Consider the following 25658-nt stretch of genomic DNA (forward strand, 5'->3'; position numbering starts at 1 on the left):
TGAGAACAAAAGCGTGAGAGGGCAGCATGAAGTCCTGCGAACGACAGAGGCCTTGAGTTGCTGTTGCTTTCTGGTTGTGTTTCGAGCAGCCAGCAGCAGAGCAGCTCTGCAGCCCAGCAATAGCCCCTCCCCAGCCTTTTTCCTGCAGTAACACAGAGTGGGTCAAGGCAGGCCCTTCCTCACCCTCTCCTGCTGATTCTAGCTTCTCAGCAGCATGCATAGGGCAAGACTGGTGGCTTGCCAAAGGGCCAAGGTGATGCCTGCAGTGCGAGGAGCAGTCAGGCTGTGCCCAGGGTCTCCCAGGGTCCCCACGTCGGGAGGGATGCTTGAGATCAGCTCTCAGTTCAATCTGCTTTTGTCTCCAGGGGCTGGAGGGAGTCTGACTCTTGTCTCAAGCTGAGGTTACAGAATATTTTCTCCCCTTTTTGTGTGTGTTGATACAACCAGCGAGTGCTTCTGAGACTGACTTGTGCTTTTGTTGTACAGTTCCCAGCATATCTGGTCGCCTTGGATAAGGTCCTTGGGCCTGATTGGAGCAAAAAAGTAATGATAGCATGCATAAAACTTGGGCCTCCGACTATGACCATATGTAAAACACAAAGCGTTGGGGACAAACAGGAGGAAACACAGATTTTAGTCACTGACCAAAAAATAGTATGTTCACTGTGTTATATCTGCAGTTGTGCTTGTTATGTCTTGGAACTGAAAACCAGGCAAATGGAGTGCTTGCTCCCAGCTGATCAGCACTGAACATTTTCCCTGTCCCACCTGCACAACAGCTCTGGTCATTCATCAGTGGGAAGCTAAGTTGGCTCTAGAAAATGTTCTAATTCCCTGGGCGTCCTGATGAAACCTGCCTTGGTTTGAAAGAGGCGCACCACTGTACTCACGTTAATGTTTCTTGTTCCTTCTAAGTAATAGAATTAGCTATAGGCATTTCCTTAAGAGCACACAGAACACAATTGCAGTCTAATTCCTCTCCCTCCAAGCCTAGTCTTGAAACATGCAAATTTCTCTTTCAAGTGTGTTGGCAAAAAATGGCAACATCCTGATACAGGATTTAGACACTGAATTACACACTGGTTGAGATATTGTCAGTGAGCTGAGTTCTTTGGTGGGTTTATCAGGAGTGCTGTGGAAAACAGCACAGTCTGCTGAGCAAATATCAGTGGACAGCTTGTTTCTTGCTCTCTTTTGTAGGGATCCAGCACTGGTCTCTGCAGCGTACTGGGCTTTGGTCTTCCCAGCACAGCCTTGCTCTGTCCTTGCGCAGCTCAGTGCAGCACCACAGGGCCGTGTGCTTTCTGCTGAGAGTTTTCATGTTCTGTTTTAAAAATAACAGGACATCTCTTAACATTCAGGATACATTTTTCCACTCTGAAGCACCACAGTCTTTTTAAAGAAACTCTAGGAAGGGTGTTAACTTGATCAATGCTGTGCAGGAAGGAAAGCTCTTTCCTACTATTTTTTCAGCATGACTTTCACTGACATGATCAGGCTGGGAAAAGACTTATTGGCTGACAGCCCAGGACAGCCATGCAATATCTCTAGTCATCTGGAACTCAAACTAGTCTACCCAAGGGAGAACCATAACATAAAAACAATTTAGGTTACATGCTGAATCTTATAAACATTGTTCAGTTTTTAAAAAATAGTGTAAATACTATTTTTGTGCATTCGCTGTGCACGGGATTATTGTATTTTGCTTTCCTTTTTTCCAAATGTCAAATAAGAAAGGCTGGGAGGGATTTTTACTTTTTTACTGTAGATGGTTTTCAAAAATCTTGGAGATTTTTTATAAACATAGGGAAATGAGCTTTCTCTCTTCTCATAAATTTAAGAGCTTGGCTTCTCCTCTGTATCGGATATAATTGTTTTATATATAGATAAAGTTTACTTTTTGACCCTATCCAAAGAGCTGTTTGAAGGGAGCTTGCAGAGGCCCAGTGATCCCGCTCCTGCACACATAGGGCTTTCACCATACTAGATCGAGGAGAGCTTGGCTTCCTCTGGCTGAGACATAAAACCCCTGAGGGCAGAGTTTTCACAGCCTCCCTGATGATCTGCCCCGAGGCTGTGCTTCTCTTCTAGAAATTTTTTCCTCCCATCTGGTCTGAACCCTCCACTCTGCCCTTCGTGGCCTGTTGCTGTTTGCTCTGCCACCCTCCCACCTCCCAGTGGATACATAGTCTGAGTAAACCTGGACAGCCAAAGTGCAGGGCCAAGCAAACGTGTGTATGAAGCTGGGCATTGCTGACCTCTGTCTGTTAGCTTATTTTGCATAGAAAAGCCTGTCAGAGTAACCTGCTCTTCTGTAAGCATGTGCAACTCTAATAATGTGGGATAAAGCAACGTGGATCCAGAGTGTAAGATTTACTTCAACAAAACCCTTCTTTTCTCCGCTCGTTCTCTTGGTGGAAGATCTGAACTTGGGATGTGTCCGTTGCCACCTGTCCTTCTGCCAAGTCCTGACATTCCAGCACACCTTGCAACAAGTCTAAAAGTATTATTTTAGGAAAATGACTGTGGTTCCTTTATGATTCCTTTTTTCCATAAACTGGTATTTCACAAGCTGAGTAGCCTTACAGTCTTTTCTTGTGCAGCTTCTTGCTTTTGCTGAAATTGTTGGTTATTTGGTGGTGGTGTTGTTTTTGAGCTGTGTTTTTTTTACTTTCTTGATGTGCTGTAACTTTTGCTGTGATGCTTTCATTGCAGGCCTTGCTCAGACCGGGGCGAATAGACAGAATTATCTATGTGCCATTGCCAGATGCAGCCACTCGCAGGGAAATCTTCAAGCTTCATTTTCAGTCCATGCCAGTGGATGATGAAGTCTGCTTGGCCGAGCTTGTGGAGCATACACAGAAATACTCAGGAGCAGAGGTAAAACTTCCAGGAGTCAGTGCACAAAATGGTGTTAAAAGTTGAACTCAAATATCCAGATATTCCTTGAGCCTTCTCAGAGCACTGAGAAGTGGGAATTATGAAAGGGAGTATTTCACGTATCCCTGTGCTCTTGCAATCTGGGGCTTTCTTTCTTCAAGGTCCCCATCATAGGAGTGTTGCCAGGCAAGGGTCTCTTCCAGAGTGAGACTTTGTACAATCACAGGTGGTGTCGTGAAGGATGTGCTGCCAGGAGTGGAGGGGGAGGTGGAAGCGAGTTCTCCCAGACTGCCCAAACAGTTCCCTCACATCTCCAGGAATCTTTTGAGTGTAGGATTGTGACTGAGAGCCTCAGGTGGAGAGAGGGGAAATGGAATTATAAACAGTGCATGGGAATTGCAAAGGAGTCACTTTGAAGCTTGTATTTTCCTATTCCATATAATCAAGACCTCACAGCAGCACTTACTGTTGTAGCTTGTCGCTATTACTTAGCTTTTGACAATGGATGTCAGACAATTATTTCCTGTCCTAGGCAGAAGGAGAAACTTTCTCAGATCCTGATGCTGGTAGTTGTAATAAGTATCACTACATTTGTGGTCACCACTCTGTTCCCTGGTTATTATTCATGTCAGTGTCTCGTGAAAGGATATTTCATTCTTTCCTCATTTTAATTAATTGAGAGCAATTACTTTAATTCAAAAATTCAAAGAATGTTAATAAGGTTGCCAAGTTGAGCTCTTGAAAGGTATGAAATACCAGAATTTCCACCTTGCTGAAGACAGCCCTAGTGTCTGCATTATCACATCATCTAATTACATAGTCACCTTCTGCTTTTTCCACAGCAGAGTGGAAAATGTGATGTGTTTGCCTTGGCTCCCCATCTTTCTGTGTGCTGTTTACAAGGGCAGGGAAATAAGATAAACCTTTTCCTTGGGTGATTGTGGAGGATTTGTGTGATTGCTGTAATGCTGAAGGCCCTTCTCAAAGGATCGGTTATTGAATGTGATGCTCCCAGGCAAGGCTTCTGCTCATTTGGCTGTCACTTAAATGCTGGTGTATTGTAAAACGCTGTGCTGCCTACTAATAACCCCTGGCTGTGTGTGCTGTGGGGTCATTTGGGAGGCTGTGTCACAGCACACACCAGAGCCAAACCCACGAGAGTTTTCCTCCTCCATAGCACAGGACAGACTGCACTCTGGGAATGAATGAATTAATGGAAGCTGTGTAGTGATCAGAGCTGGTTTCTCTAGCACATCTTTCTGCTCAGAATGTGGGCTCTTACAATGAAAAGAAAGGCAACAATAAAAAGATTTCAGGCTTAAGTGTTGGTCTGGAAAATTGTCACAGCTCTACTGCCTCCACGTTTTGGAGCAGTGACCTGAAACAGTGTTATGTTTATATTTGGGGGACAGTGACACAACTTGGGAAAATTTATCTGCCTCTGGCTGAGTTACAAGCCTCCAAAAATGTAAATATAAACATATCCTCTGTTGCATATGGCAACTGTTGCCTTACCAGGCAACAACGGGAGCACTTGTATTTTAGAAATTCCAAGCATATGGGGATTTCCTTTGCATCTGGATCAGCTGAAAAGCTAGTGGTGAATTCCAGTGCCTGCTTGATAATGAGTCACAAATGTCTTGGTGCTGGCTTTGTACAGAACCAAAAATAAGTTAATGGGTCATCGAGTGCAGCTATAGACTGGTTGCAGGGGGAGAAAAAGGCTGCCTGTTTCTAATATGGCATTTCTCACGAATTTAATCCTTTTGCATCATGCAAAGTATTATAATAACTGGGATGTAAAGAGTAACTACAGAAAAAGCCTCAGTCAGGGTTCCTTGGAAGAATATTTAAAGTCTTGACAGTTGGCACACACAGTGGCCAGTTTCATTAAAGCCTTTTCTTCCCAGTGTCTCCAGCTTCCCAGCTTTACAAATAGTTTCCGCTGCTGAATGGCAAGTTCCCATTCCACTGTTCTAGCCTTTGTTTAGAGAAAGAAATGGAAAATGCCTGGTTTTGTGGCTAGAAAATGCTGCATGAATAGGGAGTTGCGTGTAAAGATGCGTTGAATCATCCTGACATGAGCTGAATAAGCAGCCAGTAAAGTGGATAGTTCAGTGTGCATCTGGCTTCCAACTTGGCCCCTTTTCAGATCAGATGCTTGTGTATTTTTGTGTGTCATCACTTATGACCAGTTATCTCTGTTCACCTGCTGGATGTATGTTTCTTTTAATGACTACCTTTAAAGATATATCAAGATAGCAAAATAGGGTGATAACTCCCCATTGTTTCATGTGAGGGAAGATTGAGGATAATTTATGAGGGTGAATTACAATTTTCTTCTCTCATGTGTAAGTGAAGTTTAAAGTAATAAAAAAAGGCATTAGAGGAGCAATGTCTGTACAGTTAACTTTGAAGGTCAAAGAAATCCTCCGCTTTCTGGAAATATTTGGATTTGACTGAAATCTTAATTTCCAGACCCGTCTGAAGTAGTGCTCTGCAGCAGTGCTTGGGCTCTTCTTCAGGGATGCTGCATTTTATTTTGGACAAAATTGCAGGGGGTCCAACTTTTATGAAACTGATAACTTTTTAATGGTTTTATATAATTAGAATGTCTTCACTCTGAGGTTGTTCACAGTTTGATCACAGCTTTTCCTAGAGCATTTTCACTCTTGTACGTCATGCTGAGAAGTTTTATATGTTCAATTCCCCACTGAAGTAGGAATAATTAAAGATCTGACCACAGAAGTATTTAAAAGCAATGTTTTTAAGTATGAGCAGTGTGAGTTCTTTGGGTCTCGTTTGCTTGTTTTCATGGTGCTGCCACAGCCAGCTCGCCTTAGGAAAGATGGACTTTCCACAAACTCAGGTGCTCCATTTTTCAATTTGGGATTAGACAAGCACGACAAGAAGAAAATATATCCCCACTGGACAAATATTTTGTTCCAGAAAGTAGGTGATAAAAAGGAAAATAAACCCAGTAGAGTGAAAGAAGTTCTTTTATTGTCTGAGCTGCAGTCAGATGATGTTTTTGTTACAATTTAAAAGGCAGAGAGGGAGGTTTAAGGCAGAAACTGAAATCAGCTGTTGAGTTGTTTTGTGTTTAAAGTTGGTTGGAAGTAATAAAAAAATTAAATAATCTGGGTATGATGACAATATTCCTCAGACGAGTATGCTTATAGAAATAAGATAATGGGGCTGACTGTTTTAAAATGGGTGGAAAGCAGGTCATGGTGAAAGCCAAGGCTGGCATGGTTTCTATAGTATTATCAGTTTCCATGCTTACAGGACACAATAGTAAAGAGGGAATCTTGGAACCTGTAAATCTTTCAGTGGTTCTTAGTCAAAGTGGAACAGTTAATGTAAAAAATATCTTTCTCACTTTGCAATAACTCCCAATGGGAGCACAGAAAATGAAAGGGAAGGAAAGCAAGCTGATGAAGGTTTGCTCTGGCTCGAATAAGAGCAGATGTGATGCCAAAAAGATCTTTGCAGCAGTAAAGTAGCTCAAATCAACTCAAGTCTTTGACTCTTAAAATATGTACTCCAAAACATGCATGTTCTTGTTTACCAGATACTGACATAGTTAAACTAGTAACTTTAATTAAAAAAACCACCCCAAACAACCAAACACTTTCCAAATTCCTCTCTTTCTTAGAGAGGAAGATAGTAAGTACAAATAGTAAGTACAAAAGGAGTGAGGATGTGTTCCAGTATAGGTGCACAGGAGAGTAAAGACTCTTTTAAGAGATTGGGAAAAAATTGTCTATTTAGTAAAGAACATCTACAATAAAGGAGAGAGAGTGTTTAGACATTGGGGAAAAAAGGACATTCAAAAAATAAGGATGTGTTATCTTCTTTACATCTAGCTCTACATGAAGGAAAAGACCTTCCAGACTTAAGGAAAAGGATTTTTTTGCCTAACATTATTAAAGGGCAATGGATTCAATCCTATATAGTAGCCTAAAGTATTACAGTGAAACGTGATTTTCAAGGTGAGGAATGCCATCATATTGAAATGCAGCAAGATTAAGGCCTCAGATGAACCTCTGATGTTTCTTTTGGAATGGTGCAGAGGATCTGTTAATTTATATCACTCAATGAAAGCGGAACATTTTTGTGTGGGTGGGTGAGGAAAAGTCTCAGCCTTCATCCCATCCAATATGGGTAGCATGGGATCACCTCCTTCCTACACACATTTATCAGTGCTAAGGATGTGTTTGGCGCAGGTGTCTGGAAGGTGAGGAAATACCTGGCATTGGGAATGTTTTCCAAATGTTAGTGTTTGGGATAAACGAGATGAATCACCGGAAAGGAAATAACTAACTACACAGGACTTCCCATGGGATTTTGCCTGCTGCTGGTCTCGCAAGAGCCTTGTACGTGCGGAATGTGCTTGGGCAGACTGGGAATGAGGGCAGTGTGAGCACCTGGGGATGTCTGGGAATGGCATTGGCATGGCAGTGCTGAAAGCAGGACTTTGGGGCATTGCTCTGCCTCTTGCTGCTCTCCTTTCACTCACTTCAGAAAGATCCGGTTCCCATCGCCCATTTTTCAGAGATGGGATCCAAAGTGGACAGATTTTTATCATGTTGTGTCTCATCTGAGGCCTGATACAGTACTATGTGTGCTTACCCGGTGAGGATAAAGAGCATGGCTGGCAATCAGCATACTCATGCAAAACGTAAGGTTTGGTATAGAGGGGAGTATTGGCACTGAAATTTATGCATGGCAAGCTCATCTGGGAAAGAACATTTTCTCCTTCAGTGAGATAATGATTTGCTAATAGTTTAATCAAGCAGGGGAGATTTAATGCATCTGGCTGAAGGGACATTAGTGTTTCCGAAAAGGTCAGACCCATTAACAGCTCAGGAGGACACAGTCGAAACTGCTTCCTAAGTAACTCAAAGAACAGTGATCCTCAGAGGAACTTGGGGGGAAAAAAGCCAGAGGGAATTTGAATGAGCACCAAACAGTGCTGAGGTATGAAATTTTGCTTGCTTTTCAAACCTGAGATTTTTTTTTTCCCATGAAGCCCAAAGAGCTGATATTTTGATTCTTTAAATGCTGAAACAGGTCAGCTGCAGGAACTTTACAGCTGATTTCAATGTATTTTTCTTCATTAACTACTTTATTGGAGTCATCCACCCAGGTTGTGTAAATGAGCACTCTTGGTTCTTTGGTGTTGCATCTAGTGTTTGGATAAAGAACACCAGTAGGGGCATCACCTGTGTCAGGAGCAAGCTCCCTTCCCATGAGCTTGTACAAACCAGCTGCTGTTTCACCAAGCCAGCTGAGGCCAGGGGACATGCCTGGCTTTACCAGCAGCACCAGCTGTGCTGTTTGCCTCCTTCTCTGTCTTTTCCTTCCCATTTCCCCACTGCCTAACCCATGGCAGGAGCTCCTGGTTGTTGAGGGTGGCAGAGGGGAGTGTGCTGCCAGCGCAGCAGGACACTGCTGAGCTGCCACTGTCATACAGCCTTATTAAAGAAGGACCTAGGCTGAGCCTCTGTCAGCCAGCTTCACTTGCCCTGTGCTCTTGCCTCTGGCTTTGCTGCTTTATTGTCCTGGGTTTGGCTGTAATTCCCAGCAATGGAAAAACATGTTGCTCTTTAAAAGCAGATGGGAATTCATTCCTGAAGGAAAAAATATGTCTCTTAAGGCGACTGCTATTGTTTTCTTTGAGTTTTATTTTTTGCCTGTGAGTTATTTCTAGCAACTTTTAACTTTTTAAATTTTTTTTTTTTAATCAGACAGTGGGGATTATTCTTCAGTGTCTTAAAGCATACGCTGTCTGTATAGCAGTGATCACATGTGGGGGTATGCAAAATTCAGAGTGAAAATTGCATTTGCAGTGATCAGGAAGAAATAGAAAGTGTTGGCTTATTTCTGCCTTTTGAAGTACTTTCATTGGTGTAATACAAATGCTTGTATCAGCTCAGAGTAGTAGAATTGGCTTTTATGTTAAAAATAAAGGAAAATAAAAATAATACGTGCTTGTTTCCTCACACTGACCTGTTTTTCTGATTTAAACCTGTAGTGCTGGCACTTGATCTCATAAGTTATGATGTGTCATGGGATAATGTGGTTAGGAGTGAACTTGCTGCTTGGAGTTTGACTTAACTCTAGTCTTAAAGTATAAGACAAGGCATATAAATTGGAGAAAGTCACAAAAAAGTCATTGCACTTCAGAGAAAATGGATTCCTGGTCCTTCACTGTTATACAACTTCAGGGCCAGATCCAACATATACAAGTTGCTGTAAATACTGAGTATATCTTAGTACATTAGCAGAAGATATGTCTAAAGTTTTTTGTTTCATTGATTTGTATCCACTTTTTTCATAAACTGGGGTGGAGGTGCGTGGGAGAAGTAAATATTCTTTCATATCCATTGCTCTTTCCCATGCCCTTAAGATTAGCAAGTCTGGCTTGCTTAAGTGCCTCTTGATTAATTTTAGTAGTATGGAAAGTCTGACTGTCCATCCTCAATGTTCAATTTATCTTTCTTTACATGCATATTTATTTTTCCCTTGGATATGCTGAGTTAGAGAAGGTTCACCAAATTGATTAGAGGGATGGAGCACCTTTCCTATGAGGAAAAGGGGAATTTTCCTATGAGAGAATTGGGATTGCTCAGCCTGGAGAAGACAAGGCTTTGGGGTTACCTAATTGTGACCTTCCTGTACCTGGAGGGACCCTGCAAGAAAGGAGAAGGACTATTTGCAAGGGCACATGGTGACAGGACAAGGGGGAATGGCTTCAAACTGAAAGAAAATAGGTTTAGATTAGATTATCATGAAGGAATTGTTTCTTTGAGGGTGGTGAGGCCTGGGCACAGGTTGCCCAGAGGAGTTGTGGCTGCCCCATCCCTGGAAGTGTTCAGCTCTGAGCAGCCTGATCTAGTGGGAGGTGTCCCTGCCCATGGCAGGGCTTGGAACTGGATGATCTTTAATGTGCCTTCCAACCCAGGCCATTTCATGATTTTGTGATTTCAAGGAGGTAGCACCAAGGCATAATTTCTGCCATCAACTTGGCCAGGAGAGCTGCAGAAGGCTTCCCCGTTCTGCAGTGGAATTACTTTCCATCCTTAATAGAATCAGCCCTCCAAAACCATGGGTTGTATTTGGTCAATGAAATCTGAAATAGTTCTGATTATGATCTTAATTGGCACTGGGAATATTTAGATATAGTACCTGAAGGCTAATTCAGGATGTTTATACCAGATGAAAGCATCCAGAGGAACACCTTGTGCTGACCTACTTGTGTTTCTGGGACTGTGCCAGTTAAATTGCTGTCATGGTAGAAGAAATGTTAATGAATGGCAGAGGAATAATAGGGCCCAGGTGTAAAAGCCTATTAATCTACCTGGCTATTGTTGCTGTGAATGAAGAACATGTTATTTTAATGGCAACTCTGACTGTTTACACTTCACTGAACTGCAAAGATTGGAGAGCCGGGTGTGTGTGTGAATTAAAATGTTTGAACATATATTGGTATCTTTGTGTGCAGGGAAAATAGGATGTTTACTTTTGGCAGTCATCGGCAAAAAGTCATTGTTTCAGCTGAAAACATTTGGAACCTAATAATGAATAATAATATCTAATAAAATCAAATCACAATAGACTGTGAATTTCTTGAACAATTAACATACCTAATTTCAAGCTTAAATGCTCTCACTAGTAAAACTACCATTGTGTAGTACATGCACCAACTATTCTGCTTCCACTGCTTTCTCCCATGCCAGAAATAATATTTCACTTGTGTAAAGTGAATTTTGAGTTTGTTTTGGGAGGGATGATCATTATTGATAAAATATTTGGGGAGGGGGTGTTTGGTTTCTTTCTTAACATTTTAATTGTGATATGCTTTGATACTTCCTGTCCCTAAAAATGTGTGTAAGCCACAGGCTTATGCGCTTGTCATCCCATAAAGTTATTTGAGTTTGAAAATGCACTCTGCTATATTCCTTTCAAAGAGGTTTTGATTATGTGTAATTTTATTTTTCTGATAGAGATTTTTTTGGGAAAGAATAGTCAAAATGTCTGCTTTTGTTTCACTTTCTTCTTTTATCCACAAACTTTAGCAATGGCATTGTTTGAGCTGGTGGCTTTTTGGTGGGATTAAGCTCCTCGGTGTTAATTCTGAAACCATTTGAGAAGTTGTTAGTAATTAAGATAATCACTGATGCTGAATGTGGGAACAGGGAACCTTTCACATATTTGCAGCCAAACCTTCATTGTCAAACAGGGCAATTTTCATTCTTGCCATGTAACTTCTGTTTTCCAGAGCCTTGCTGGAAAGCTGATGGGCACAAGCACCGCTGTAACTCTGATTTTGGTGTAGCAGAAGTTGGAAGTTGTTATTTCCAAGTTATCTTTTACGGTTACCCTTAAATACATATGGAAAAGCTTTGGATTGCCTTTGGCAAAAGGATTAAAAGGTTATTGGCAGATGGAAACAGCACAATAATAACTCTGCAGCAAATTATTAGCTATGTTAGAAGCAATTCCATGGTCTGTTTTACTTTTTAATTAAACTTTTTTCAAACTATCACCTAGTTTTCAGCTTAGGCTTTTTGTTTCCTGTCTTTGAGTAATGAAAATGTCAAGGATAGCTGGGTAGGAAAAAAGCCTTTCAGGTTTTAGTCTTCTGTAATTTGTCCATGGCATTGCGTGTATAGAAGGGAGCCATCGGATCTGGCCTGACCACTTGCAGTGGGAGAAAACAGAGCAAACCCCAAGATGACTGCAAGTGCTAATTGGTCTTGACATCCCCATTGTCGGGGGAGGAGAACCAAGAGCATTTTGTCCAGTTTAAAAGAGCTGCTTTGGGTTTTGTTTGATTGTTTATTTTCTTATTTAGGAAGGTGGGGGTGGAAGTTATTTTCTCAAAGTAATTGGCGTCTTACAGATGTGGTGTTTGTTACCTCATTTCCTAGCAAACAAAGTAAATTTGTGATAAAACTAGAAAATTACTGTTACGTTAACATTGCACAGTGAAACACACCATTGGAGGGAAAAGAGAGGGAGAGTGGCATTCAGTCTTCTGTTTTGTCCTCTTGTGCTTTTTACTGGGATAAACCCACTTCATCATTTTCCAGAACAGCCCCCAGTGAGCTCTCATGTGATGATAAACCAATGAAGAGGGGTTAAAAAAAAGTTATACCTAGCTCATAGGTCAAACTCTGTGGGTTTGCAAGTATTTGTGAGTCCATGTCAGGAAATCTCTTTCTTCTCAGTCTCTTCAGCAGCTGATTTCCCTTGCATAGTGTGATTTTTGTTGTTCAGCCGGGGATGAGGGACCAAAGATCAGGAGCCAGGAGGACAGGTTGTTGGGGATTTTTCCCATGGCAGGCAGTGACAGGGGCTTGGGTGTTCAGCAGTGCCACAAGCAAGTGAAAAACACAGACCCCAAACCCAAAAGCCACGTGCCACTTATATTTCTGGTTACCTGGGCAAGTGGCAGTTGTGGCTGTGTACCTGGAGAGAGGTGTTTTGGGGAGTCCCCATGCCAGGGAGGGCATAGTATGGCTGAAAGGCTCATCACAGGCTCCTCATTTCAGGGGATCTTGCCATTTCTGTGGTCATTTCTGTGTATTTCTGTGTTGTATAAACCAAGGGTCAGAGAACCAAACCACGCTTTGTTAGTGAAACAGAATTTGCAAGGCAAGAAAATGCGTGTGGTAATTTAGTGTAAACAAGAGAGAACAAACTTTCTCTTGATTTTGACTTTTCTAGTTTAAGGCCTGAGGACTTCCAAAGAAGCGTTGTTGGCAGTCTTGTTTTAATATCCAAATAGCAAGAGCTCATCATAATGAGATGTTAGCTCTCAGAAGTGGAATATGGAATATAGTCAGAATGTTAAAAGCTGGAAACTTGCTCTTCATTTCTAACATTTGCCACTACTAAATTTGCAAAAGTATTTGTGAAGTAAGTTGAAAAACCTGGGGTTTGGGGTGACTTTAGGAGAGTTTTTTGCATATGCTTATAAATGTGTACAAAGACCTTTCTCATTTCTGATTTTCTTCACAAGAAAATAAGTTCTGTGAACTTACCCATACAAAAACGATTCTGTTCTTTCCTTTCCTCTTCTTTCTTATATACTATCTTTGCATCCATGAGCTAAAAAAGATCCTTGATTTATTTATTAAAAAATTCTATAGCTTGTCTTCATTAAACCATGTTATTATTAACAATATTTATAGAGGAGCGGGAAAAAAAGAAAAAAAGAAGTTTGAAATTAATTTGTCTTCTGTCAGTGCTTGGAAGTTGGAATAAGAAAGGGAACTGGAGCATTGAGACAGTATCTTACCCTAGGCTAGTTGTTTACCATTAAAGAGGGAGCTTGCATGCGGGAGGGAGTGTTATGTTTTGGTCTTACTTCCTTGTAACTCATAAATCTTGGCTGTATAAACATTCAGTCATTAATTAAGGCTTTCAAATTAATCTGTTTCCTGACTGGACTTGGCTGGTTTTGCATAGAGCAGTGCTGTTGCCCAATCTCCCAGTTTCAGAGTGCTCTCAAACGTGTGATATGGGAGGATGGTGTTTATTGTGGAGAGTTAATGAACAGCACGAAAGGAGGGAGAGGGAGCCCCTTGGTTACCAACATGTGCAGGAAGTAGGGTGCAGGTATCAAAATGTTTTGTGCACTTTAATTGCTTCCCTTACTTCAAACAATGGCAAAAGTGGGTATTTTGTATTGGTAAATGTCAGTCCTGGGCAGAAGTATTTTTCATTCCTGTCGTTATTCTCAAACAGTGTCGTGTCTTTACAATTCCACCACTTTATTTAGGATGATGTATAAATACAGCCAAAATCTCTCTCATGTGATGCAAAAAGATTTCAACTTTTGTTAGAGGCTTCTTAGAAATTAATTGGTAGTATGATCACTCACGTCCTCATTTAGAGTTTGTGTTCTACTTGTGTTACCCTTTCTTTACAAATGTGTAAATGTGTATATATATTTGTGTCTCCTTTCTTACTTATGCAGCCATGGAGGAGCTTTTATCATATGTTTACCTATTCCTCTAATATTAAGTATTTTTAGAAATTCATCTTGGAGATGTACTACTTTTTGTAGTAATTTCAAACCAAAAATATTTTCATTACCTGGGTACCAGTTAACTAGATGTGAATTAAAGCAGTCAGCTTCCTTCAGTTCTGCATGTGCAAAGGATTTAATAAATAACTTGTAAGGTTTAGATAAGTATATGGAAGAAGAGGGTGGCGAGGCACTGGCACAGGTTATCCAGAGAAGCTGTGGATGCCCCATCCCTGGAAGTGTTCAAGGTAAGACTGGCTGGGGCGCTGAGCAACCTGTTCTGGTGAAAAGTGTCCCTGCCCATGGCAGGGGGGTTGGAACAAGACAATCTTTAAGTTTCCTTCCAACTCAAACCATTCCATGTGGAGCATGACAGAAACACTTGCTAAATATAAGACATAGCATTAAGAAAGTGTTGTAATAAATCTCTCTTCTGCCAGTATACATTTGATTGGAAACAGTCCTGGACTTGCTGGGAGATAGGATGGATTGTTGGATTGTCACATTGGTTTCTTAAGGATTTGATAAATCACTTGACACATCGTATTTGGTAACAAGTAAACTGTATTTTGAAGCCTCAAATGATGCCTGGTGACATTTATAATTTGAAATCCGTTGTTACATAAGACTTGACATTCAGTGCTGTATCCAGTGGTATCTGTATGCAACTAAGAGGCAGAACAAATTACAGTTCACCTTATTGCTTGCCATATACGAAGTAGGACTGGTTTTGCCATGTGCGGATTCAGAATGAGGAGCTACATTCAAAATAGCTCCAGGGCTTTATCGCAGGTGGTGTGTTTTGTGGCTAGCCATTTGTTTTGGGACCTGTTTCCTGAGGGCTGTTACCAGGAGGTTGCATTGAGCCACTTGGGAATGGCTGGTGCTGGTTTCAGTGCCATTCTGATCCTGTACTGTACAGCAGAAGTCATTCAACCTATTAAAAAAGGGCTTAAAACCAGCTAAATAAAGTAAATAAAGGGAGTCAGTTAATGTGGTGGTGGGAGCCATGACCAGTGACACCTCCCTGAACCACAGGAGTGGCTCTACTTAACTGGCAGCCCTGGAGCTCTCCAGGCTTTTCCAGCAGAGCCAGCACAGAGACCATGCAGGACCCCCTTGTGATCATTGCTGCTGCTGTGGTTTCCGAAGGTGAACAAAACAATGATCCTGGTGTTAAAATGATAAACCAAGTCCAGTCAGCCCAGTCAGGATCTGCACGGAACAGGTTGTTCCCTGTGAATCGGAACAACGCTGATAACATTTGGCAGGAGCAGCCAGTACGCATTAATATTTGCATTATGATAACAGGGAGAGTCTATTTTGAGGTTTATATTTGGTACTAATAATTCGTCCTTGGGTTTAAGATGATTCCTGAAAGTATCTCTTTCCTACAGGAACAGTCTTTCTTGAAAGTCTCTCATTTTTCAAAGAGAGAGCTTTTAGTCACTTGATTTTTACCATTTGAAAGCCAGGAATTTTATTGTACTAATGTTTAGCCTGCCAGGACTTTTTAGCACCAGATTCCTTTCCTTTGAAAATAGTGATGAGGGGGTTTTTGCTGCTTGTTTCTTCTTAATTCATATGCAACATTTAAGGAAAGCTTAATTAACCCAGCATACAGGCAGAGGGAAAGGAAACAGTGCTCAGCAGTTGAGAATATATTTATCTACATTTATACAGAAGTGATTATATTACCTAAATACTTTTTTTTTTTTTTTTTGATGAGTGTGGGGCTAGGAAGGGAAGGCAGGCACAGGCTTTGTAAAAAGAAGTGGAGGGAGGGAAAATGCTTCCGTGGATCTGGAAAACAGAACTATGATGAGCTATCTCTGTTTCTGTGTAGAGCTGAAGCAGGTCTTGCCTTTAAAAGTCTTTGAGTCAGAGTTTAAATTTCAATTTAGGAGGTTAGAAAGGTTAGAAAAGCCATGGAAGTTGTATTCTATTCCCAAGGTGTGAACATAGGACCAGGCTGGTCCTGGATAGAAAGGCCAATTCTTGTTACTGTTTTTTATTAAAATATTTTGTTACTTCTGCTGCAAATTAACATTGGTTTGAACATTTTCTCTCTCAAGTATTGTTCAGTCTTCCTCATTAAAAAAACATTTCCTCAGTAATAATAGGTTCCATATGTAGATGTACTATGTATGTAAAGTGATACATATTAATATAGCAATTGCCCATGAAAATGTGTTTTTTTGCTTTTCCACCATGTAATGACCCTTCCCGCTCCTGCCCCCAAACAAGCAGAACAACAAGAGGACCTGTTGAACGGAAATGTGCAGTTTTAAACAGTTTTCCAGATGCACTGTTTTCTGAGCTGGAGTGGAGCTGGCAGAGGAGGCCGGCAGAGATGGATCGCTGGCTGTTCCAGGAACAGGCTGACTCTGTGCAGCAGGGTCAGTGCTGGAGCTCTCATGTGCCTGACAGCAAGTGCTCGGCTTTCCTGGGAAAGCTGCTCACCAGGTGCTGCACCAGGGCCCTCCTCCTGCAGGATCCTTCTCTGACAGGACCATGCTCACTCAGGTGCTTCCAGCTGAGCCCTTGCTCAGTGTTTTGCAGAACTACAACAGTGCCATGAGATGGACTTCACAGTGCTTCACACTTCATCATCTCAAAAATCTGTGGGGAAAGCATTCCCTAAAAATTCTGGGTTGAGGTGGTTACAACAGTATCCCAACATCTGCCTGTAGAAACAACACCCACCCAACCTCCATTTCATAAAACCACAGAGCTTTAAAAAGCCAACTTACCTTGTGAAATCTCTATTTTTTTAATCTTTATGCATTTAACAAAAGGAGTATTTCCATGGATTCTGGTTAAGTCTTGGAACATGATGCAATCAGTCAGTTTGGCCAAGGAGATGTTCTCCAAGTATCCCGCAGCAGATGAACTTGCCAGCTTCCGCAGGGAGAGGAGGTGGGGGAGAGCTACAAGCATTCCTCACTCCTGCCAGTTGTGAGTTAAAAGACTCTCAGAACCATTTCCCAAAGCCAAAGGGACACATCAAATTTTTCTTCAACCCACAGGTTGATGGGAAATTTAAAAAAAAAAAAATGAAATAAAAACCCTGAATAAGATGAAGTGGTACAGAACATAGTGTGTCATTCCTTACATGGGAACAAATGTAGATATTAATTTTACTTTTACAAATTTTACTTTTATAAATGTTGCTTTAGATGTCCTTCTGAAAAAAGATTTAGAAACACTAAATTGAGTAATTTCTTTAGTTCTGCAGACTTAACTTTTTATGCTAGAAATAGAATTCAGAATGTTTCACCTTGAAAAGATTTTGAGTATTTCAATTCAAAATTACTTTTTCAAGATTTCCTTTCAACTTTGTTGCTAAGTGGAATGGGTGAGGTTGAATTTGACGCTTTGTTTATTTGGCTTTTGATTAAATAATATATTCTGCTTGGGAAATAGTCTACTTTCTATTCAGTAGAGTGCTTTTGCAATTCTGCTTCTGGATGAACTTAAAATTAGAGGGAGTTTGGTTTTCTGAAACAGAAAATAAAAAAAGAGGGGTTTTTTCACATTTTGACAGATACACTTTTACTTCAGCATCAACTTCCATTTTCAGCTTTTTTCCTGCCTCACTTTATCATTCGTTTGCTAGGAAAACTGAGCAGCCCAGACTAATAGTTTGCAGGCTGCACTTTCACATGGACCCAGGTGTTCATGTTCATCTGCTTATATTGACCCCACACTTGAAAGAAAAGCCTTTCTGTCTCAGGTGGAAATGGTGAAGTTGTAGGAAATAGGTTTTAGACAGCCTATAGAGGAATATTTAGTTGATCTGTATCTCAGAAAGTATTCTGTTTTGAAAATGCATTTAAATGATTGTGTGATTATACATAGTTGTGGGCAACTAATCTAGTCTGTTGCTGCAGGTCATGGGAATAGTCATAAAAAGTATTTATTGTGAGTGTGAACCCGGATGCGTGCTTTCCCGACATGTTTCCCATATGGTCTGTGAGTAAACAGTAAATCAGATAGAGAGAAGTTGAGGAAAGAGAGGAAGTGGGTACGTGGGGATTCTGCAGCATTAAAAAACTCTGTATGGTTTGAAGCTCTGACTTGTTTTGTCTCTGAAGGAAAAAAAAAATGAAGAGTTAGTGTAAGCAGAACAAAGATGCTCTGCAGACCTAGGAACCCATGGAGGTTCAGGCACTGACAAAGCAATGTAATTTTTTTTTATTTAGAAAAGCATTGGTGGAAGTGCAGAGTGGACTGGTCACCTCTAGAAATGACTTGCCATTTGCCCACCTACACTTAGTGCTGTGGCAGAGCCCAGAACATGTCTGCAGGCTGCAGGCTGCACATTGCTGTCCTGAAATCAAACTAGTTTTAGGGAATTGCTGTTCCATTTTGACAACTCACCATTCATGTCAGAATATCCCTGTCAGACCTGTAGCTCCCCCTTAGTCCTCTCTGCTTGCTTTGGGAAACCCGAACTAGGGAGCTAGGGATGTGTCAGATGGTCTCAGTGGGTGTGGATGGGGGTCTGAGCTGTAAGCACTACAAAAATGCCTTTTTTATTGCAGCTAAAGAGCACACAAAAAGTCCTGCGTTACAAACTCTGTACACTGGATGTGTGAGTGGGAGGGTAGGAGTCGTGCCTGGCAGGAGAAACGCTGTTTTGATGTTGTCACTTCAATATACATGAAAAGTTTCAGTCTCTACTCATATGTTTGGTCTGTGTCTATCTGTTTTATCTGATTTAGCTTTAAATCCATCCCAAGTCTCTGAAGTGTTGTTGCTCCATATTTGTAGCCTAAGCAGGTTTTCTTTTAGCCACCATGACAATTTCTCTGTCACTGAAAGCGGCCATTTCATAGCTCTGGTATCTCAGGCTGGGAAATTTGCGCTTGGATACAGCTCACACAGGCTTTCCATGCCCTGCAATCCCTCTGATTTTCCTAACTGTCCTTGTCTTCTTTCATGGGCTAAAGAAAGTACAAGTTTTCTGTGGGAAATGATTGGGAGATTAGAGAGAAGTAGTTGGCTTCAATCCAAAGGGTGGTGAGATACATTAGCACCGTTTATAAGATAAAGCCAAATCTGTATTCTCTGTTACCTTGTGAGACTTCAGCCTAGGGCTAAAAGCAGCCACAGACAAATGCTCTTGTACTTCTGAGGGCATGTCAATGTGAGGAAGTTATCCTGGAATGAGATAGGGTGTGAATGTAAATGCAGTAGCTGTTCCAGCATAACATCCTGTGGAGACAAGGCCTTGGTGAAGTGACTAAAAGCCGTGGAATGACTCCAGTGGAAGCTGAGGTTGCTGAGCCCCCACTGCATTGCCCCCTCAGCAGCCAACCCTGAGGGCAGAGGGCAGGCTGGACACCATTTCCCAGGCCTTTTTTTGGTGGGAATACAAGATCTAGCCATCTTTGCACTGGCTGCTTTTCCTGTCATCGTGGAAATCATGATTTATTGCTCACGTTATCAGTTGTCAGAATGAGGTGGATGAGGTGATAGCCAACAGTGTTACCATAGGTGCCTTGTGAGCACAAAACATAGTTTAACACCCAATGTGATGGGGAATGTTTTAGCTCTGCCATCTCGTACTAGGTTTTGTTGTTCCTACAGATTATCGCTCCAGCTTTGATAGTCTCTGTGGGTATCTAGGGTCTGTTAGTGTATATTTGTAGTGCTGAAGAGGTGTATGTGTACACACACTCTTCATGTGGTATTCTGGGAGTTAAAACTCACCTTTTTTAATGCTTGAGAGGTTGCTACACCAGTTTTTAGGCCTATGTGATGTCATTGAGTTGTTACCTATCCTTTATGGTCTGCTGGAAATGAGTATTTATTTTTCAAGTGCTTTTTCCCAGATTAAATAGAGCATTAATTAGTGTGTGTGAGGAACAGGGTACATTATTCCACCGCAGCTTTCCATCGCATCAAGAGCTCATTACCAGATGTAGAGATCATAAACAAACACACATGGCTGCTGCGTGTAAATCTTCTGCTGGATAAATTACTGCTGATCTCTCCTGATTACATCATGTTGTCTTCCAGCTCATTAATATGCTTTTGGCCATGGAGACTATTTAGGTGCTAATAACTCACAAAGCAATATACAGGAAAGTATTCACTTTCCATATTTGTTAAACATATTTCCATCTGGTTTTTCTGCCCGTGGTCTAGGCTACTCTTTTTTTTTTAATTTTGGAAGAGTAGTTGGGTAGTCAGAAACTTTCCTGCGTAATTGATGTTTGCTTTCACAAAGTCTGTAGCAAGATACACAAATAGTCTTCCCAAAGCCACATGAAGATGATGCTATAGAAATTAATCTGAAATTATTAGGCCAAAGTCTTTGCTGGCACAATCCCCAGGGGAGTTACGCCAACAGGTAAATTGGCCTAAGGATGAATAAACTTAATGAAAGCCGGGAATTGCTAATTTAGGACTTGATCCTGCCTGTTACTGAAGAATTAGATCCCACTGCAGTAACTCCCATGGCAGTCCCTGGAACCAGTCTCTACCATGCCATGCACCCCAGTGGCTGCTGTAACCCCTCCACTGCTGGTGGTCCATGAGGTTTGGGACATGAATGAGTGCGGACCTGAGGAAGGCAGCTCGTCCCAGGTGTCACCAGAGCTTGCTAGGTGGTGAAAAATTATATTAGTGATAGAGCCAAGACTTGTAATCCTCCATTCAGTCCCTCTAAGGGATCGTCAAATGGCTGACTCCTGTTTGGAGTGACTTTTGCCTAACCCTGCCAGGATCCTTGGCATGTAACATTTCACATATTCTGGTGGAAGAGACAATATTTCTTACTCCTCTCCCATGTTTCTTACCCCTCTCTCAAACTCTCTGAGAGCACCAGCCACACATTGTCTGAGCTGTTGACCACAGCAAAGTGACCTGTCAGGGACGAGTGGCCTTTTGCCAGGGTTTCTTCATATTTTGCTTTTACTGGAGACATCAATATATAAAAAATAGGTAGAAATATAAAGCACCAAAGGAATGCGACCCACTGCCATTAATCACAACTTCTCTCTGTTACCCAAGTATGAATTTTAGCATTTGTAATTTGATTGAATCCTGCATTAAAATCTGTCTCTACTTTTGATAATGGGTGTTACTGAGTCCAGAGTTTTACAAAACTAGTAAGTAGCATTACCTTAAAGGCAAAAAAGGTCTTGTTTATTCATGGAATTTGTTCTGCTCATTGATTTATAGTTTCCATTTAGTTTCCAATTATTAAAAACAGATAAGGGTTTTGGAACACATTTAAGCATGTGCTTTACTTCAGTTGTATTTGCTGACGTCAGAGGAACCCAAACCAGATGCCTGTGTGCTTTCAGGGATGCTTTCTTGAAACGGAGAGAGGAAGAGAGGTCTCTCCTTCCCTTCTTGGCTCTCCTCTTTTTATGTGTGAGTAACATACTGTGCGCCTGGTTTTATTTAAATCCAAGGATGGCAAACAACCACACTCTGTGAAAACTTCCTATTTCTTCCCATCCTTCTTTATGGTTTGTTTTTTTTCTTCTTGCTGTTGATATCTGGGAACCTGCAGAGATAAAGTGATGGAAAACTTGGAGGTCTGACAGAGGAGTTTATTCTGGCAGTGCTTGTGTGAAGCCCTGTGGTGCCATGAAACCCCCCCAGTTCCACTGCTTGCTTTGCTTTTTCCAACACAGCCGTAGCTTGGGCTGATGCTTCATTTGCAGGGGGTCTGTCAGGAGAGAGGGAGATAGATGGGAGACTCTCCCAGCTCTCAGGTTGGTTGAAGTGCCTTGTTTACGGTAATAACATTCCTGAAGCGTGTTCTAATATTTTATAGGTTTTATGAAAGACATGGATACTTGTCAGTAAATTACAAGTCTGTGAACCCAGTAAACCTCTTGGTTCTTCTGAATCAAGTGTGCTCGATGTTCTGACAAATTCGTATCCCATTAAATGACAGTAGCACTCGTGTACTTTATCTCTACAATAAGAGTGTTTATACAGACTCTGCTTTTTAAAAGGGAAATAAATTTATAGGAATTTTGTTTGGCGATTCATGTTTTGGGTTTTTTTAAACAGTAAAGCATTTCCTGACAGGTTTGCAACAGCTAAGCAAGATGTGTGTTGAATTCACATTCACATGTAAGTGTTATGTGGCTGTGCCTGCTTTGCCAGCTGCTCAGTCCATGTGGTCACAGACCAAACAACTGCTAAGTGACAGCACTGAAAACCATTTTGCAGGTTTCTCAAGAAAGTGTAAAGATGAGACTTCTCCACCATCTGAGATTAAGGGCCATTTGCATCACATCTTAGATATTCTGTGTTTTATAAAGATGAGGAGAGGAGTATTTTGCAAATAGGAGAGGAGTATTTTGGAAATATGAGTGTACTTAGTTGGGGCACTAACAGCTGCATGTCACATCTTTTTCTCTCCATCAAAGTTTGTGTTATGTGAATAGAGTTAAGCTGACCCTAATAATGAAGTCTAGTGCTCATCAGAGATTTCAAACCTGCCCTTTTGTGTGCAAAAATGTCAGTGTGAACTCATCTTGAATAATCAATAGACTTGATTAGATTTTAATCGAGAAATCATATTACAAAATACATCTCTTCCCAATAGTTTTAAGAAATGCCTTGTGGCAGTTAAAGCAATTGCTTGCTCAGAAAATAATACCAGGAAGAAATCTAGCACACTTTACTGATTTTTTTCCTTCTAGATATATATACTGTGTTAAAGAGAAGGATCAGCAGTCCATCAATAGTCTATAAATTAAGAAGTCACTTGGTGGTTGATTTAATAATCCAAGTAGTGTGTACTAGCTCAAGGAGAACTAGAAAGTGGCATGTACGCTTACTGCAAGGTTGTCCAGCAGTATTTAGTTATAAATGTTGCAAACTCAAAAAAACCCACCCTGATAAGATTACCAAGACATGACAAGTGCCAGCTTTAAATAGATGTTTGACTTCCTACTCATCTCTTTTTTCTCCTGCCCTTCACACTCCGCTCTGGTATAATAACGCTGTCAGGGTTGTGCAGCTACTCCAGGTGAAGGTCAGCTCTTGATATATTTTTGATCATTGTGTGAAGTTCTCCTGTTGGTATGTGGTCCCCATTCTAACCTCTTTGCAGATTTCCCTGATTATCCCAAATCACTTTCACATGGAGCTGAGGTTAAACTTTATTTCTCTTGGCTTGTCCCTTCCGTAGCAGACACTTCGTCTTCACTTTGAAAGGACAAAGTGATGTTCAGCTGCCTGGGCCTGTGCCCAGCATTTGATTTATACATTATTTAATTTCCTTTAGAAAATTGGAAGCAGAACTTTAGGAGTGGAAGTCAGTCCTTTTCATTTGTTTAAGGATCTTTTAGGGCTAATATAATCATCGATAGTAGATGTCAGCATGATTAGGGTGACTTAAGGTAAACCAAAGAAAATTGAATACCAGGAGAAATTCTTTTGCAGAGGAGAGGGTGCCAAGATTTATAGCTGTGCACAACATCTGTGGGTTATGAATTGTGGCATTAAAAAATGAAAATAGAAAATCATCGGGTTTTTGAGTGACACATTGAAAACACCTGCCTCCACTGGCTTTGGGCTGGGGCAAGAGAGGCTTGCACCCTTTGTGTTATATTTGCAGTTGTTTCTTGGACTGTGGGTGTCTCTGGAACTTAATTCAACCAAGGAACTAATTCTACAGAAACTCCTCACTTGGTTCAGAGGTTTGCATTTGGGCTGACTCTGCATTCACTCCTGCAATTAGGTCTGCACATGCCTCTAAGTGACTGCCAAGACAATTTGAAAATTTCTCATGCAGTGGAGTCAGGAAATTAAAAATTAACTCTGGAAAGGACATCATATAATATTTGGCAATGTGGTTTGAGAGCTGTGTCCACTGAGGTGGTGGAACGTCCTCCTCTCACCAAAAAATTTTATAAAAACACCAAAAATTGAAATATGTCTTCCATGGGATTTTGAATGATCCATGGCTGAAGGAAATATGGGAAGGGGAAAGGTCTGTGGCATGCATGTGCTTATGGATACAATATGACTTACTTGTGGCCTTTAATTTAGCAAAATAGCATTTAATGATGCAGAGTGAGAGTCCCACATTGTTTCAGGCTCCCTGGTATTGCAGCTGTTCCTGATGTGGTTTTTTGGGAAAAAAGGGCTTCAGTGCAGGAGTGTCTCTGTGAGGCTGTGCCCATTCCAAGTCTCAGAGTTATCTATTTGACTGTAAGTCACTTGATAAATAGGAGGTGCACGTTGCTGCACAAGAGAGACTTTCTGAATCACAGCTCTTTGGGCTAAAACGAGCACCTTCACCAATCTGGCCTGCTGAGGGAAGTACCAGTAATGTGGTGTCATGTAAATGAAAGGAAGGAATAAAGCCCAGGTTCCCCGTGATATTTCATGCATTTAAAACTTGCTCACACTATAGAAAACAAGTGATTGATATCAAAGAATCTTCCAGGTAGCATGAAAAGTATTAAATATGATACCAAGTGGGAAATCTTAAGAATGTCTCCTGATCTTTGAATAATTACAAAGCTGAGAGAAAATAGCATTTGGTTTTTGGTTCAGTATGGAAAACTGTACTTCTGTGGCAGCATATTGGATATGGTGCCTTCATTCTTTTGATCACCTTTTATTGTTTTTGCAGAGGAGTTAATGGCTTTCTGTCTGAGTCCTACTGTCTGTACATCTAACATGAAATGAATAAATACAATACACAGGGAAGTGGAAAGTTCACACTTTCTCCATGTCCCTCAGGATCACTTCAGGATTGTCCTGTTGCTGGTTGCACTAACATTTTTAGTGGCTTTTTAGGATCTTTCAGCTGTGGTCCTTAGTCTTATAGTTTCTCAGCTCACTCTTGTGGCATACCCTTTTGGGCATCATCACCTCCTCTCTTGGACATTGTTCAGCATAAATTTCATACTTTTCTGGCCTTAAATTGTTTGAGTATCATGCTAACCTGCAACTTCTTAGAAGTTGAAATGCTGTAAACATTAAGAAGCAAAGCTGCATACAACATAGAGGAAGGGATGGGGAGACTCCTCTGCTTCCCCCTATGCATATTTGCAAAAATATTGAGGGTAAATTTTGAATGTAAAGCATCTTTGTGAAGAGAAGTTCAAGTGACTAATTTTTTAAGTCTTCATAGTGTTGGAAATTTGCATTACATTGTTTTGCCCAGACAAGGAAGGAGGGGAAGAAAACCCAGGAGACCAAGGAGGTTTTTGCAATAACATGGCACAAATTGAGGAGTTTACAAATATGAAAGAGAAGAATTTGTTAGATTAGATCTGTTATCCATAGAGTAGCAGAGCTGGTTATCCAAAATACTGAAGTAGACTTTCAGACATTACATGGATTCAGTTTGCTCAGCTGCAGGAGGGCACCGAAATGACAAGTTGTAGTGTTAACAGTGCAAAAGGAGACACCTTAATTGACTTTCTGTTCCATTAAAATATATCCCTTCCATAAATCCGTAACTCAAGATAATTGTTGTTACTGCACTCTTCTTGTTCCATATATTTGCATCATTCATGGTTTCTTTTCCTCCTATGATTACTTCATTTATTTTCTTGCACAGGCAAAAATTGCATTAGAACTTGAATAAGTTCTTTACCAGCATCTTTTTTGCTTCCTCCTTTAGGTGCAATAACTGTACACAAAGACATTTTGCTGTGGCTGAATGGCATTGCTTTCTAGGTCTGACTGTCCTCTCAGCCACAGCCTGCCTCCCTGGAATGCAGGCAGGCAGTAGCCC

General features: G+C 41.0%; 1 protein-coding gene across 7 annotated transcripts in view; it reads left to right on the plus strand.

The window, feature by feature from the left end:
* The window catches only part of AFG2A (AAA ATPase AFG2A), a 161651-nt gene that overhangs the window by 126489 nt on the left and 9504 nt on the right, over nt 1–25658 (plus strand). For 4 of the 7 annotated variants that reach the window (XR_014851556.1, XR_014851557.1, XM_085057831.1 and 1 more), the window contains one exon: nt 2716–2880. The exons of 2 other annotated variants lie outside the window; for them this stretch is intronic. Coding sequence is in view for 2 of the 5 variants with exons in the window: in XM_085057831.1 (XP_084913957.1) it covers nt 2716–2880 (165 nt within the window). In the remaining 3 variants the exon portion in view is untranslated. Of the gene's footprint in view, nt 1–2715; nt 2881–25658 lie in introns of those variants that run through there. One more of the 7 variants, XM_085057837.1, reaches the window with a different exon arrangement.

The sequence above is a fragment of the Lichenostomus cassidix genome, chromosome 4 (assembly GCF_008360975.1).
Source record: "Lichenostomus cassidix isolate B80296 chromosome 4, HeHo_3.0, whole genome shotgun sequence".
NCBI classification, from domain to species: Eukaryota; Metazoa; Chordata; class Aves; order Passeriformes; family Meliphagidae; genus Lichenostomus; species Lichenostomus cassidix.